This window comes from Antrostomus carolinensis, unplaced genomic scaffold (genome assembly GCF_000700745.2).
Source record: "Antrostomus carolinensis isolate BGI_N321 unplaced genomic scaffold, ASM70074v2 scaffold29447, whole genome shotgun sequence".
Taxonomy (NCBI): Eukaryota; Metazoa; Chordata; class Aves; order Caprimulgiformes; family Caprimulgidae; genus Antrostomus; species Antrostomus carolinensis.
Window position 1 is genome coordinate 594 of NW_010330024.1, and position 16,074 is coordinate 16,667.

At 37.5% G+C, this 16,074-nt stretch overlaps 1 protein-coding gene across 1 annotated transcript in view; it reads right to left on the reverse strand.

Moving 5' to 3' along the window:
• Nucleotides 1-4,252: 4,252 nt before the first annotated feature.
• The window catches only part of UBE4B (ubiquitination factor E4B), a 33,825-nt gene continuing 22,003 nt past the window's right edge, over nucleotides 4,253-16,074 (reverse strand). Inside the window, exons 19-29 of the mRNA XM_029086160.1 lie at nucleotides 14,282-14,381; nucleotides 13,379-13,506; nucleotides 12,879-12,977; nucleotides 11,823-12,058; nucleotides 10,971-11,097; nucleotides 10,529-10,673; nucleotides 9,321-9,455; nucleotides 8,768-8,959; nucleotides 6,266-6,440; nucleotides 5,844-5,990; nucleotides 4,253-5,414 (exon numbers count right to left, since the gene is read on the reverse strand). Coding sequence (XP_028941993.1) covers nucleotides 5,353-5,414; nucleotides 5,844-5,990; nucleotides 6,266-6,440; nucleotides 8,768-8,959; nucleotides 9,321-9,455; nucleotides 10,529-10,673; nucleotides 10,971-11,097; nucleotides 11,823-12,058; nucleotides 12,879-12,977; nucleotides 13,379-13,506; nucleotides 14,282-14,381 — 1,546 coding nt within the window. The 3' untranslated portion in view covers nucleotides 4,253-5,352. The remainder of the gene's footprint in view (nucleotides 5,415-5,843; nucleotides 5,991-6,265; nucleotides 6,441-8,767; nucleotides 8,960-9,320; nucleotides 9,456-10,528; nucleotides 10,674-10,970; nucleotides 11,098-11,822; nucleotides 12,059-12,878; nucleotides 12,978-13,378; nucleotides 13,507-14,281; nucleotides 14,382-16,074) is intronic.

Below are 16,074 nucleotides of genomic sequence, written 5' to 3' on the forward strand. Positions count from 1 at the left end.
AAGAGGTGGCTTTCCTATGTCCTAGAAGATTATATATATATATGTACACACCATTATTTGAACTTTGGGAGACTTTCTATTGCTGGGGCACATGATTTAGCAGTGTTTAGGTGTTTAGAGTGGTGTAACTGTGCTAACTTCTACCTAGGGCTATGCAGAATTAGGTCAGCAATAATTTCTCTAGGAAAAAAACAACAACAAAAAAACCCCAAACCCACACAAACCCCAAAAGAGTCCCCAAACCTGTTTAGAAATCTTCTGCAAACTGTCAGAACACTGGGTGTGGGCTGCAGTCCTCTGTGGTAATAGACAATGTGATTAATTTTACTTCACCAGAGTTTGTGTAGTGTCTCTTAGGAACAGCGGCTCCTGCATCACTGTCTTATGTCTAAGTCTGGAGGGTGTTCCCATAGAATAGTTCCAGTGTGTTAATTCAGTTGCTTGCTTACAGAGTCTTGAAAAATCTGCTGTAAATGTTCAGAGAAAGTCTAGTTACATGTCAAGAAAGAAAATGGTAAAGGGCACATGACACATGCTGTATGGCATCTGAAAGACAAGGACAATTGCTCTTTAAACATCCAAGTGTGGAGTTGAAAGGTGGTCAGGTATTAAGGCAGTCCTCGTGGAGCTGGTTGTGATGCCTTTTTAATTATAGAACTTAGGGATTTTATCTCAATTTAATTAGACTAGCCTTCTCAATATCATTATTGAAAGTCAGGTCTCCTTGGATAATGTAGAATTAACTATTAAAAAAGTACTTAAGTGGAATTCTGCTGCAATGTTCTGCCTATGAGTCTTGCTTAAAAAAAATTAGCATCCATTCCCTTGTAGGAAAAGGACTATTATTCCTCCTTTTATATGTTCTGCCAATACCATATAACCCTGCAAAACAGCAGAAGCAGATCCAATTCCCTACAAGTGTGTGTGCATTTAAAACTAGAATTTAGACATTTTCAGGAAAATATTCACTTAAAGGTCCCTAGCACAAGAAAACTGTTCTTGAGGATTATCAGACCAGAAAAATGAGAGCAGGTATCACTGTGAAAGATTCCTTGCATTTATTAGTACAAACAAATAGAGCTGGTTACTCAGATCATTGAAATACGCTACCTAAAATTGGAAAGCCTGTTTAAAGACAGGAAAGAGAGTAGGTTTAAGCCAAGCAATAATGAAAAGGAAGACAGCTACACCGTAGTGCAGTGCTCCTGGGGATGGTTCGAGTCAATCTGTTGCTGGCTAAAGCAGCATTGTCATCCCGCTATTTACAGCATTCGCCTGTCCTTGCTGCCAGCAGGGCACAGCTGACAGAGACGTAAGTTGTGCTATTACATAAATGTAAATTGTGATATAATAAGAATCAATTGTACTGAATTGTGTTGCTCTACACACACATCAGAACGTGCCCCAGTAATTTCTCTCGTCACAGAACTAGAGGGCAAGTAAAGATCAGCAATACAATCTTGTAACCTCACATTTTCTGAGAAAAGCACATTTTGTAAGATTTCTGCAAGTCAGCCATTCCTGGGGTGAGCAATTCACAGCTCAAAGCTATTCAGAGTCTGCAGATAGATGTGGATGTCAAAGGCAGTTTGATCAATTGACAGTTTCTGTGTTCTCCACTATAATTCCTGTATTGTAATAAGGTTACATTGGACTGAAAAAGGTAAATGACATATTAATAGGGGGAGGAGAAATCACAAAAACTGCAGGTGGTACTAAATTAATTAAACTAACAATTGTCACACAGTTTTGTGGGAGATGTATTCTTAATCCAATACTAACTTCAGCTTTCCTTTTCAGTTACTCACATGTCCACTATCCACTGACAGACAGGGTTTTGAGTCACTTTTGTACCCAGAAGACAGCAAGATAATGGTACTTTCAGTTGCTCATATTAAAATACATTTCATTATTAATTATTATTGTTAGCCATGTTTTCTGTAATACCTGCATTGGTACGTTTTCAAGTTATCAATGTAGGCCATAATTAGACACAACAGTTCAGTAATGCACTTTGCTATTTATATTCCTCAGGTTAAAGTCTGATACGATGGCAGAATAAATATAAATTCAGATTCTGAAGGGCATTGTCTTGATTAATACATCCTACAGCAAATGTAAGTATTTCTGTTTCTTCCTGACAGACAAAGAAACATCCTGCATTTGTTCAAACAAGCTTTTCAGTTGGTACAGTGGAATAAATAAAAAAAATAGGATTTTCATTTTATCCTTGCATCAAAAAAGAGCTAGTTCCATACAGATTTTCTGGTAAAACATTTAAATTCAAACACTCTGATATTAGTTATAACACTCCAAATATGAAGTATCAGGAACTATTAGAGAATAGCAAACCTTAAGCCTTGTACAGGATACACTTAGGCAACCAGCTTTTTTAAATTTAAGGATAGATTATTTCTGCTTGTGCTCTTCTCATTTTATAAGACTGCTCATTGTTTCCACAGCATCCTTATTTACAAAAGGTGTTGGTGTGTCTAATGTATACTAGCTGAAGAAAATGAGAAGCTTTTCTTCCATCTTTCAATACATTCATAGGCTGTCAATAAAACTAAAAGCTATGTTAACTTATAGGAAAAAAAAGCCATAATGAAACCACAGCAGTTTAATAATCCTCCAGTAAAAACAAATATACACTGCAAATTGTCATCCATCAAATAAAGTATAAATTCTGGATGTTTCTGGAGATTTCATGCTATAAGCCTTAACAATGAGGTGACAGTGGAACATTTAAAGAGCTTTTCTTTATGTAGAAAATAATTACCTCTTTACTAAAAAAGAAAACTCACCTTGAAAGCTGCAGCTCACTGTACACACCCTTCTAATGTGCTCAGAAACCATGATGGACTTGGATGCTGAATGACAGCTTGCAGATAGGAGCATAGCAGACTTTGTTCTGTGACTTTCAAAGAAGAGGGGGATTTGAATTTGTGGAAGGAGTGAAGGTTAAAGAACCAAACCCATAAAACAACAAGCTGCTGTGTTCTAACAATCCATGCAGACACAAACTTTGTAATCTTCCTCCCACCCTTGGGAAAAACAAACCAACACACACTGGGGGGAAAAAAAACACTCCACCAAAAAAACGTCTGAAAAACCACTACATCTTAACATTTTAATTTAGAATTACTTGCACATCTCAAAGGTCAGTGCTGGATTATATATAACTGTCCTGGTTTTTAGCTGAGACAGAGCTGGGTTTCTTTTTAGTAGCTAGAACAGCGCTGTGTTTTGGTTTCACATGGGATTTGTTATGAGGAAAACACTGATAACATACCAACGTTTGCATTTGTTGCTAGAAGTTGAAGGACTTTGAGTTTTTGCTAGTTTACAAGCGCAAGATCTAGGGAGGGCGAGGAATATTTAAATTAGTAAGCTAAATTGGTATTTGGATATGCCAGTAGGATATTTCATATCATACACGGTCACGTTCAGGAGATCCATGAGGGGCTCTTCCTCTCTTGCTCTCTCTGGCTTTCGCTCGGGCTCTGGCTCTCCCGGGACTGCGGTTTCGGTTCGGGATTGTCGCTCCTCTAAGATTGTTATCTGGGAACGGGCTGGGCTTGGTTGGTGAGTGGTGAGCAATAGCACTGGGTATCACTCATTTGCATGTTTTATTACTGTTATCATCATTACTATTTTAATTATTAGTTTAAGTTTTATTTTATTTCAATTATGAAATTGTTCTTATCTCACCTTATGAGTGAGTCTCCTTACCCTTGCCCCCCAGTTCTCTCCCCTATCCCCTTAGGGGGAGAAGTGAGCAAGCAGCTGTGTTCGGCTGCTGGCCAAGTGCTGGCCCAGTGAAAGCACCACAATAACCCAACCAAAATTCCCCCTGGAGCCCGTCACCAACTGTCATGTAGCTATAAATAGGTGTAAGAGTTACCCGCTTGGGAACATTCATTACTTTGAAGTATTACTGATATCTGTGTGCACAGAAATTTTTCACATCATTTACTAAGTTATCTCCACATCCTAAATCACTGTCAGCAAACCTGAACAAAGCCACCCAATCATTTGTATTTCTTATACTTTAACTAACACACTTAAAGAAAGACAAAGGAAACATTTTATGCGAGTGTGTATCATTTATTGTAGTTCAAGAGAGTCAGGAATTGAACAGAAGACACAGCGAAAAACAAATAAAAGAAAAAACAACCTTTGTTTTCAAACTTAAATTTTAAAACACTGTGGTTTCAAATCCTTTTTAAAAAGGAAATTCAAGTATCATATGCAGGGGGCAGTAATACAAAAATGTTTGTGAATATTTTTTTTTTATTCTTTTTTTTTTAAAAATGTAATTCTATATTTCCTGCACCCTTTCTGCTTTGGTAAGGCCAAGCCATGGATACAAATTGGTACGCAACATAAAAAATGACCCCTGCCCCAAACTGCAGCCTCCAAGAATAAAAGGATCTGCTCTCTACGGACAAGCTCTAATGGCTCAGAACTGTCATTTAGCATATATCATTTCTGCAGCATTAAAAGAATGGATTTTATTTTTTAAAAAGTCACTGAAATCCTGGTATTCCTAAGCATCTCACTCATGGCAGCTGTTTTAACATATTTCTATCTCAAGGCTTTTCAAAAATACCAGAGCATCTAGATCAACATAAAGAAAAGGGACATTTCAAAGAACAGAAATTAAAACCCTTGTGTGAAATCTTTGCTTTTTTGAAGTTATCCTTGTGTCTAACACCAATTAAAAACCAAATATGCAAATATGTGTAATATAAAAATACGATCCCAAGATTAACACTTTTGTTGCAGGCACAGTTATCGCACAGCATATGTTCTTTTGAGGGCAGGGGAATGATTTTGATTTTCACAGGGAATTTTTTTTTTTTTTTTTGCATTACAAAAAAAAAAAAAAAAGACAGCAGTGCAGGTTTGATGGGGGGAAAAGGAAGAAGGGGGGGAAAGAGGAAAACATTACTTTAGCAGCAAAATGTCCAAGGTTCTAACCACAATCAAATTAACGGATATCTGGCTGTAAAAAATAAGGTTGAAGGGATGCTGCCCTGATCCATTCATCTTTGCTAAAATAATTCAGCTGTAAAAACTCCAAAATGTGACATACTGAAGGACAGTTTTGTAACATAAGCAACTTTCTAGCTTGTCCTCCATGTTATTGACCATCGTTATCACTTAAATATATGTACAAGAATTAAGCCGCTTTTGTCCTCATCCACATGCTTCTGGTCACTACTGCAAGTCAGTGCCAGTGGGCGTGCTAATCCCATCAATAGCTGTCAAAGCATCTGCTCCACTATTACCAGAACAGCCCACGCCCTGTTCTTCCCATTGGTGTTGGCGTGCACTGCAAGGGAATTTTTAATGGTCAGCATTCTGCTTGTCTCTCATCCAGGCTTGGATTTGCTCTTTAAGTTCTGGCACTAATAGTGTAAAGAAGAGAAAAAAAAAGAATTATTAACTTAGCAGTTAAATTATTTAGTAAAACTACTATAAGAAAGTTCCTCAAGACTAATAGCAACTTTTCTAGAAACCTTGATCAGGAATATCTACTCCTATTTTCTTCTCTATCAATGTATTTTCTGCACAGCTTTGAGTAAATGAATTACTCATTTACCTACCATAGTAATGTCCTTTAGCCCAGTAGTTAGGAAGGCAAGGGTGTGAGTTGTTTGGTTTTTTTCCCCAGAAAAAGGGAAAACAAAGAAATTAACTTCTCTGTGTAAGTTGAGATGAAACAACTGTTACCTCTACTGAGGCCTCAACACTATCTCCTGAAAGTATATAAAACAAACTATACACACATTGCTTCTCCCAGTCAACGGTTCCATTGCTAACTCTTAAAGCAATACCTGGTTCCAGCATATTTTCTGTCAGTGTCTGACGATTGAAAGGATCAGTGGAAGAATTCAACAGGTGCCTCAGGATGATTGACCTGTCCATAATAGTTCCGGATGGAAGTCTCACTGGATCAGTCATCAGAGTGTCCATAAGGGGATCTAAGGGCACAAGTGTCTCCTCATTAAATGAAGGACAATAGCTACAAATTTTATCTGCACACAAAAATAGGATTCAACAGCACAATCCCAGGGAAAAACAAACACAGAAACTCTTGGCTCTCTATAGTCACATAACTATTTAACTGAAATAGAGCAGGATGCAAGGCTTCATAAACAGTATATAGTTTCTATTAATATATAGACTCATCTTTAGAATCAAAGTAACAAACCAAATCCTTCTTCTAAAAAGTCAGTATTTAGAAAACTCAGCTTGCCTCTGAATTCATCCGGAGCATCACTGTAATCAATTTCTGCACGAGCATTCTTGGCAACAATTTCCTCCACCTTCTCTGCCAGCAGTTTGAATTTCTCTATTGCTATGGTTGACTTGATTCCAGCCTTCCTCATCTTGGAGATAACCTCCTCAAAGAGCTCTTTACTGTAGGACCTCTACAAGCAAAGCAGAAAAAGACATCTTTGCTGAGTTGTAGCATCCTAACATGCCATAAAAATTCTAAATATCTTTGAACGTATCTTTAAAATTTCAGAAGGAGGAATCAATGAAACCTCATAATTGTCAGATAGAAAAGGAGTGTGCAGATAACATTTCATCTAGCAGCAGAATGTCAGCTTTGGGGAAGACTTACGCTTTTTTATTAGTCATCACCACTGTAGAACTGTTCAGGACCTTCAGGACCAAAAAAACATCCCCTAATCAAAATGAGTAAGACACTCGGAGAGGCTGACTATAATTATTACGATTGTTCCTTAAACAAAACATCTCTCTTGCCACTTCTGTCTCTATTCTTGTTCTCACAAGTCTTGGCTGAAAATATAGCATAAAATTAAAAGTTTTTTTTATTTCTTAACTTGTCTGATAATGTACAAGGCAAAACTGGGAAAGAAATTATTCTTTCTCCTAACCAAAACAAAAACCAAACAAAAAACACACCCCATGATGTTGCAAAAATAGTAAGGCAACTCAGAGGGAGCCAATACTTGCTGGAAACTTGCCAGCTGGTGCAGTAAGAACTGTACAGCTGCATAGTGCAATGTTCAGAGAGACCAATGCAGATCCTACGGTTTCAACTGAAGCAAAGGTTGCTTTCATGTAAAAAAAGAAAGTTAGGCAAGGACTTTTGAAAGCTGCTTATGTTCCAAAGACACTATTTTAAGTTCACAATGCCATGTTTTAATAGAAAGCCTTTTAATAAAAATTGTTATTGACACTGCAGTGCAAGGCTGAATTAAATGACAAAACAAAACACATTAAGTCTCACAGATTTCTATTTTCCTTGGGGATTTTAAAATGTTCAACACAGCCCTACTCCTTTCATCTGTACTATATCACACCAAGAAATACCATTCACTACTTAGGACACACAGTGCCCACCCAAACTCCTTTCTGTTCCACAGAGGAAAACAGAAGTATGGCAACATGCCCAGGGCTTTAGAAAGGTTTTCAGATTCCTTCTACTACGTGCTAGGATTTGCAAACGGGAGATGGATAAAAATGCTTTAGAGAGACCCTGCCATGATCAGGCAACTTTTTGTTTTGTTTTGTTTTTCCTCCTAATACCAGTAGCTATTAACCAACTGTGCATTTCCTTGGTGTTTCTTTGCTGTCACTGACAGTTTCCAAGATACTAGTCACTCCCCCGGCTTTTTATGAAGGGCTACTTTGTTAATTAAGCTTTATTGCAGTTCCCACACCAGCAGGCTTCTTTCTTTTTAATCCCTATGTCCTTGCTGTGCATTTTGCTGCAGCTAGCATCCATGAGTGATGAATAACATTCTCACTTTCATATATACTGAACAGCATAAAAAATACACTGCACATTCATTATACACATGCAAACATGTAAGGTCTGTTCCAGAAGTGTAACTGGTACAATCTGCAATTATCAGAACTTAAATAATTACAGAAAAAAAATCATGAGTTACTCTGACACCTCTGCTTCACCAGACATGCAAATGCAGCTTCATGGATTGTAAAACAGCTTCCACTAGAATTTCAAGCAGCCACTGAGAATATTTTTTCCCCTCTAGATTTTGGAAAGTTTGTGTTTTAAGACACTGGCATGGAGAGATGTGATTCAATGGTTTGACAACTCTACAAGAACCCAGACGTGAGCAATAGTTTATCTACCTTGAGAATTACCATTCTGCTCCAAAGACTACCATGAGGAGTTCAAAGTTGTCTCATGAATGTTGGGCTTGGTCAGTTTATTATAAATAATAATTTATAAAGTGATATTTTAATGTAATAATTTAATAAAGTGATATAAAAGTGAATACAATTTGGAAACTGTTAGTCTAGAGAATGATCTTCTGACTGTTAAATGAGGCTCTTATTCCCAGTCCCAGCTCTGCCTGTTTTATGTGTTCTTGATGAGGAAGCGAGGAGGGATTCAAAACTCTTTGTATGCTTCAGTTTTCCCACTTGCAAAATCAGGACAAAGTGCTTCTGCTAATTTACAGTGAGGCTGTAGCTAATAAAGAACTAATGCTCAGGGAATTTCCTATGTGTGTGAAGTGCTACAGATGTTTATGTGTCTATAGGCTTACAAAACACTTTGAAAACATACCTATCTACAAAGAGCAGACAGAATGTGAGGAGAGATGATGTGCTGAAAGAAAACAAATTGCAAGCATGCATGACAGAAATTGGGTGGCAGCATCCAAGTAAGATGAGACTTTATTCTAGAGTATTCTGCAAAGCCCTGTTTTGTCCACAGTGCTTTTGCCTTTCCCTCTCTCATCTTTTTGGAGCTCACCTGATCATCAGCAATTGCTTTAGCAAAGCGAGCACAATCTAGCTGTAGATAAATGTCAGTCAGTTGGTCCAACAGCTTCTTTGGTTCAAACCCGTATTTCTCAGGGTTTTCAACTTTCAGGTCACGGCACTTGGGGCCACAGAGTTGCTGTAAGTTAAAGTTCAACATAGCAGCCAGTCGCGGTCCAAGTTCCTACAAAACCAAAGTAAAACACCGATCACAGCATGAAGGCAGTGATAAAGATTATCAGTGGATTTGCATAGAGCAAGATCAGGAATTATTAACTAATAAAATTGTCATTTTGTAAGCTTGCAGGAAGTGTCTTTTCTTTATGCATGCTTCCCATTAAAAAAGTAATAATGCAAACAGCTTCTGTCTAGAAAGATCACACAATCTGAGTAACTCAGGTAATGCTCTTAACTTCAACAGCAATTAGATTTTAATGAGCTGGAGAAAGGGGAGGAGAATGGAGACAAAGGGCCACCAAATATTTCCAGGATATTATCCAACAGCAGAGAAGCTAGAAACCAAGTTAAATCTGAGCAGGACTTACAGGTCTGAGAAAAGGCTTTTGAACCTGCTTGGTAAGGATATGGAACATATCAACAGTTTCTGTTGCCAGGGCAAGATACGAGCGAGACACTCGCTCATCCTGAGCTAGCTGCGATTGCCGGGCCTGCTGCTGATCCTAGAAAATAAACATTCAGTGGTTACAAGTCCATAGAACTTCCTACGTCATCACCCATCAAAACCTTAGCAGCCATAATGCTAACATGATCTAGACAGATGAAACAGAGTGCAGTTCAAATCCAGATGTGATACATTTTTTAATTTAAGGTCAGCTCACTTTTACTAACTAATGCTAAATGAAAGTCTGCACCAACTTTCCAGAATTCTGCAACACAAAAAGTGAATGCAAATATTACCACAAGACTCCACAGTTATTGAGTCTGTTTACATCCCATAACTGCTTCTCCCAGCTGCAGAACTGGGTCATGTTTCCTTTCCATCCAAATGCCAATACTTCAAAACCAGCTTGGGATCTGAGGGTCAAGTGAGGTTCTTTCTAATTTATACAATTTCATAAGTAATAAACGCTCCACACTGGAACAATCCGTAGATGTTCTGTACCAGCTCATTTTGTCACTACAGTCACTACCTTGCTACTAGGCACAAACAGGAACAAAGGCTTCAGAAGAGCAAACCAGAAGAAGTTTAACACACAAGATCTTTATAGCTTTTCTTTTCAAACTTAAAAAAAAAAAAAAATCAATAAACTTAAAATAGAAATACCTGACATTGGTGAGTTAACACAGACAATAACTGTTTGAGCAGGCTAAGGTCTGAGGTATAGGACTCTTGTCTGCATCAAATCTACCCAGGATCAATGCATTAACACCATAAAAGCTTCTACTCCTTCAAGTCAATTCAACTGGCGAGCATCTTCAAAAACCTCCTTCAAGAAGGTTAAAGTCTCAATTTCTTCACTTAGAATTAAGTGCACAGTAATTTGTGACTGTATGCTATTTCCACTTCTCACCACACTTTTTGCCACCCACAACATATCTACGCAGAATGATGGTTTTTTGCAGAATGTCATCCAGAGTGACCATGGCCATAACGGCAGCAAGAAAAAGCATTGAGAACTGCTTCTCATGAGCAGCTCTTTGGTGCTGCCCCTTATTAAAAACTCTTTTTAATGGTCTTGTATTAAAAAATTAAAAATAAGTAAAGGGCACTTTGAAAAACAGCTCTGTTCACCCTGGGTAGCAGGTCCCATTGTTCTTTATTCTTCATCTCCTCTTGCACTTCATGGATACGTTTTAGGGACTCCAGACTCTCATCCAGCAAGAAAGTTGTGTCATTTATCAGCATGTTGATGTAGCGAACAAACTGCTTCCCAGAGCTGAAAACATTGAAACACAGTTATCGCGGCAGAGTAGATGGGTGTGCAGACCAGGCTGCAACCCCAGCAACACTCCTTCTGCACTGTAAATTTCAAATAATGATCCCATGCCCCAAGCCAAGTTGATTGTGGTGTCCAGAGCTCAGTTTAGAAACACTCCAGTTCTACTGAAAGGGGTTGCCATTTAAAATACAATGGAAAGCAGCATCACCCATTCCCAATGGTAATGACCTCCTCATGTCATTGCCTGAGCATCTTGCATGACAGAAACAGCATGATACACAATTTCTTACTCACTTGAACTCTTCCATAAATGTACCATGGTGAGCTATATTCTGCCAGAGGCTTTTGAAAATGGTGCTGATGTGGTAGCGGATAGTAAACTTGTCATAGAATTCACTAGTGGCTCCTGTATGTTCAACATCTGAAAAAGAAAACAGATCCCAGAACTGAAATCGAAATGCTTTCCCACCAGGATTCACCTGGAACACAAGACATCTCTCCCCTATGGTCTCCAGTGCGATGAGTTTCAAGCACTAAGCTTCAAGAGATGAAATTCAACTCCCATTTAGAAGTCTCCACCTTAATCCCACTGAAAGAAACATCATTGTGCATTTTCTAATCCAGAACCAACCTCATTTCTGAGGAAAAACCCTCAGAAAATAAAACTTTCTGTTCTATTCAACTCCATTTTGCTTTATGCCACAGTCTGAAGTTTCACTAAAAGAAAACTCTGGGAATACTGCAAAACAGTTGTTTCTATGGGTGCAAAACCCTTCTGCAGCATCCAAATCTACACAACTAGCAAAACTACAGTCAGAAGTTTTAAAATCCCAATACTTCCTTACAAAACAAACAAAAACCTTCCAGTTTGGAATCTAAACATGACAAAAACAACTGTCACATCAGCCTATGGTGCTGGACCTCTCAGTGCTCAGCAGCTTGTGGAAGGACTAGAATTCTTATAATTCCATATAATGCCATTTTCCCCGATTCCTGAGCAACAAAGTTTCATCTTTACAAGACCCAAGATCTACCTGGGTTTTGGGGGGGTTTTTTTGGGTTTTTTTCAAGGCTACAACACTGCCTTTTGCCTTTTAATACTCATTGCTTACTGTACACTCAATGAACTATAGATGAAGCACTTACCTGTGTAAAACTTCATCAAGGAGGGAACTAACAATTTAGTGGAGAGAGGATGATTCTCAATCATTTCAAAGAACTTTTGTGTCCGGGGCTGAACAGCTGGATTTGTCATGAACATCACTTCCACCAGCTTGGCTACTAAATAAGGATTTCGGATGTAGTTCTGGTTGCACAGCATCACAACAAGGAACATCACTATGTCCTGAGTGCAGGGCTCATAAAGCACCTGAGGAGCATATCTGAAATAGATAAGGAAAACAAAATTAAAACCCTCAACCCTGTATTGTCTACAGAAGATTTATCATATATATCAAGTAAATTCAGATCACTCATTAGCAACAGGAAAAGTTTAGCCATTTTATCATAATTCTCTACCTTTCATCTTACAGAAACTAAATCCTTACTCTTTCAAAAGGTCTTACCAGCTGCTCACTGGAAACTGAATTTGAGCCTGAAACACTATCATAACTACCTGTTGCACACAATGGCAAGTTTGCTATGAAGTACCATTACATCACCAGCTCAGGAAGGCAAATGCAGACATCTCCCCATCATAGAACACAGCAAAGTCTGAATTTGAAGGTACATTTTCAGGAAGAAAGTGACCAGCTCCAGAACTCCAGGATTACATCTGAACAGTATTCAGGCTGTTCTAAACTGCTAAAACTATACAAATACATTTTATACCAGCAGATTTACAAATGGTGTAATTTTCTACTTACTAAGCTATGACTTTTTAAAAATATTATTCTAGTGATTTAACAAATTGTAAGGTCAAAAGGACTCATAAAACTCTAAACCATAAAGAGAATTCTTGGGGTGGGGGGGCAACAAAAAATTTCTTCCAAGATAAAATTAGGTTAGAAGAGACTCTGGAGCTCGTCTTGGCATTTTATCTGCAGCAATGCCTGCTGCCAATGCCATAACCTCATGGCTGTTGTTAAAACCCAGAACACTAACTACAGAATAGCTAGGAAGTTACTTTCACACCCTAAAATTCCCCCTCTGTTACAGGGGTAAATGGCAGTACAAATTTCCTTTAGATATAACTTAACTTACTGTACAATAAAAAATAAAAATTCAGCAACATCTTCCACGTAAAACTCTGGCAATGCTGCAAATACCTTCGGAACTTCAGGAGTTAAAGGCAGTTTTATGCTGTAGAATAAAAGAGACAACAAAGAGGACAATAAAATAGCAGGGTTAAGTACAAAATGTCACGAGTTCTCCTATGGAATTCTCCTATGGGAACACTTCACAAAAGTTCTGACACTGACATTTTAAAAATCCGTGTCAGTACTTCAAATGTATTAAACATACCTGAGGGTTGCTACCCCTCCATCAACTGAACTTTAACCTATAAATAATGCATATAATCCATGCAAGAATGTATGTCACTGACATAAATAAAGTAACAATCACGCAAGAATGCAGACACACACACACAAAAAACCTAAAATTCTAAAAATTCTAATTCTACAACTGCTAAATTCAGTAAACAATCTAACATGATCAAAAAGATCTTTGATACAATTTACACAGACAATCCTGACACTCACTTGGGATAGGCAGGGTCAAGAATGCGAAGCATCAGCTGAATCACCATGCCATAGAAATTCAGACATCTCCTGAGAAAGTTTTCATCCAGCAAACCAGCATCTGCACAAGCCTTGCACCTCACCAGTTTCTGCAGAATATGCATAAAAAACTAATCCAGGGCAAGACAACATAAAAAAAGAGTCAAGTCTATCCAAGCTAATCAACATATCTGTGAATTATGACAATTATACAATGGTTTCTTCTTAAAATACGCTGTTATTTGAAGAAAACAAGGCACTTAAACCCCAGCATATGAAGATTAACACACACAGAATTCAGAGTTGCAGGGACAGAGGAGTCTTTTACAAGGTTTATGGGAAGAATGAAAGAAATAACAGAAATATCAAAGTGCAAAAATGTGCAATTAAAGTAATTTTGGTGATACAGATCAGAAAATTTGTGTCAACTTATATTAGGAAGACCTAAGCAGGACAGCCCTTCAAAAGAGAGGACCCCAGCATACTTATCTTTGCAAGAATTCTACATTGGATTAGGGACTCCAGAGTTCCATCTATATCTTGGGCATGGATTGTGCACACACAACTACCCCTAAACAATTCACAATCCCTTTGCTGTTCTCTCTCCAATAAAAACCAGTATTTTCTTCTTTCTGAGCAATACTAGTTAAATTAATCTTGGGGTTAATATTTAAAGTTTAAATTCACCATTACTGTTATACTGGATCATGACAACTATCTAGTGCAGTCAAAAATATATTTTAACAAGCTCACATGGTTCTTCAATTCAAAACCACCATTTTCAAGAAGCATCAGTGGGAAGTGGCATTTAAACATTAGGACACAAAGTAAACGAACAGACAGGCTGACAAAGGCATTTAGTTGAGAACTGAATCACTTACAAACCTTAAGCTGTGTCTTGCAACGTTTCAGCATTTCTCGATGCCTGGTAGCCAGAGGAGAATCCTTCCATTGGCTTTCATTGTTTTTCAAATCTTCAACAGTCCTGAAAACCACAGGTAATAGCAGTAAATATCCCCTCTGTCATGATAGCCAGATATCTACAAAGCATTTAACCTACTTATCTGCTAAATACCAAGGAAATACTGAGAAGAAAAGTAGAGGAAAAAGCTAATAATTTTAATAGAAGTTACCCATCATCATAAAAAGAAAAATAAACTGCTTTTCTAAATGCAGACCAAACATCTTCACAGTGTGCATTCAAAGGCATTACATACACCAGCTCCAACATACATGCCTGTCAGACAAATCAGAACAGTAAAAATAAAAAAATATATCAGGATGAGCCACAGAAGGGATCCATCCTGCCTGATAAACTTATTTTATCTACTCTATATATAGATAAAAAAAAAGTATTTGCCTTTTTCTTTTTTTTTTTTTTTTTTTTTTTTTTTTTTTTTCCACACTGAAGTCTACAGTCACTCTAAAGGAAGGTTAAAAAAATGTCATTAAAATTAACCTTAACACAAAGAAGAGCTGGTACAGTTAAAAACAAGATATTTAGAGTTCTCATTTGTCTTCTAGTATCAGAAAGCAAAATGGAAAAGAGAATCAGCTAAGGAAGAAAAAGTTGGTTGACAACAGGACTTGTTAGAAACACCTTCCCTTTCCAAAGAATTAACAAGTCTACATCCTGTGTGTATTCCCACTTTCCACTACAGTAAGTGATTTGTAAGTGATTTTTTGCAGTCCTGTTCTACCCTTCTCATGCTCCACTCCCCATATAATCCAGCTTTGCAGAGGAGTACAATGTATGGATTGTCTATAGACTCCTGTGTGCAAAAGGATCAGTAAATCAAGGTGGTTGATACTACCTTACTCATCTTCTCACTCTGCCCCACTGAAGAGAGAACTTAATTGTACATTATACACATTATTTATATTTTTAAAAAAACCCAAAAACCTACATATTCCCATATCTTAATCCTTTTTATGAAGGGCAGCTGATTAGAACAAAACTCACTATTCTGAACTATATGAATACAGTCCCTTTTCACCCCTCCTCTAAATACAAATTCTTTTCCACATCAATCTCTACATATAGCAGAAAAATCTCCAGTCTAATTTCTTTATTACCAACATTTAATTACGTTGCCCAGTGTTGCAAGCAACTAAGCAATTCACAGAAAATGCTGAACACTGAGCTCATATTGATGTCAGTAAAAGCCAAGAGCTTTTCACTTTGCACCAACAGATGCAGATTGCTGCATAAAAAACACCTCTGCAACAATTCTAAATAAGGAAAAAGAATCAATTCCTTTTCCAAGCCAAACATGTGGCTTATTTACAAGTAATCCACAGGCTGGTTTATATCAAAATACTTTTTTCTTTAAGATATACCAACTCTTCCTGCTTCACATTCTGCAGCTTCCCAGGTTCTTGGCCTGCATGTGCTTTAAAAACTACAAATGAAATCACTACAAATGCAGTCCAAAAATCCTGTAATGAACTCATGGTATTACTGCCAAGGAACATTTACCAAAATGCAATGAGTGCAATTATAAACAATGGAAAAAACAGATGATACCAAAGTCTGTTCTAATTTTAACAGAGTATTCTTCGAGGTTTAGCAACTATAAAAGTCTATTTGAATTTATGCCAAGAGAAATGGAAAACAGCAGTACCTTCATGTCAACATCATAACTCATATTTATAATTTTTAAAATGGTAAACTACAT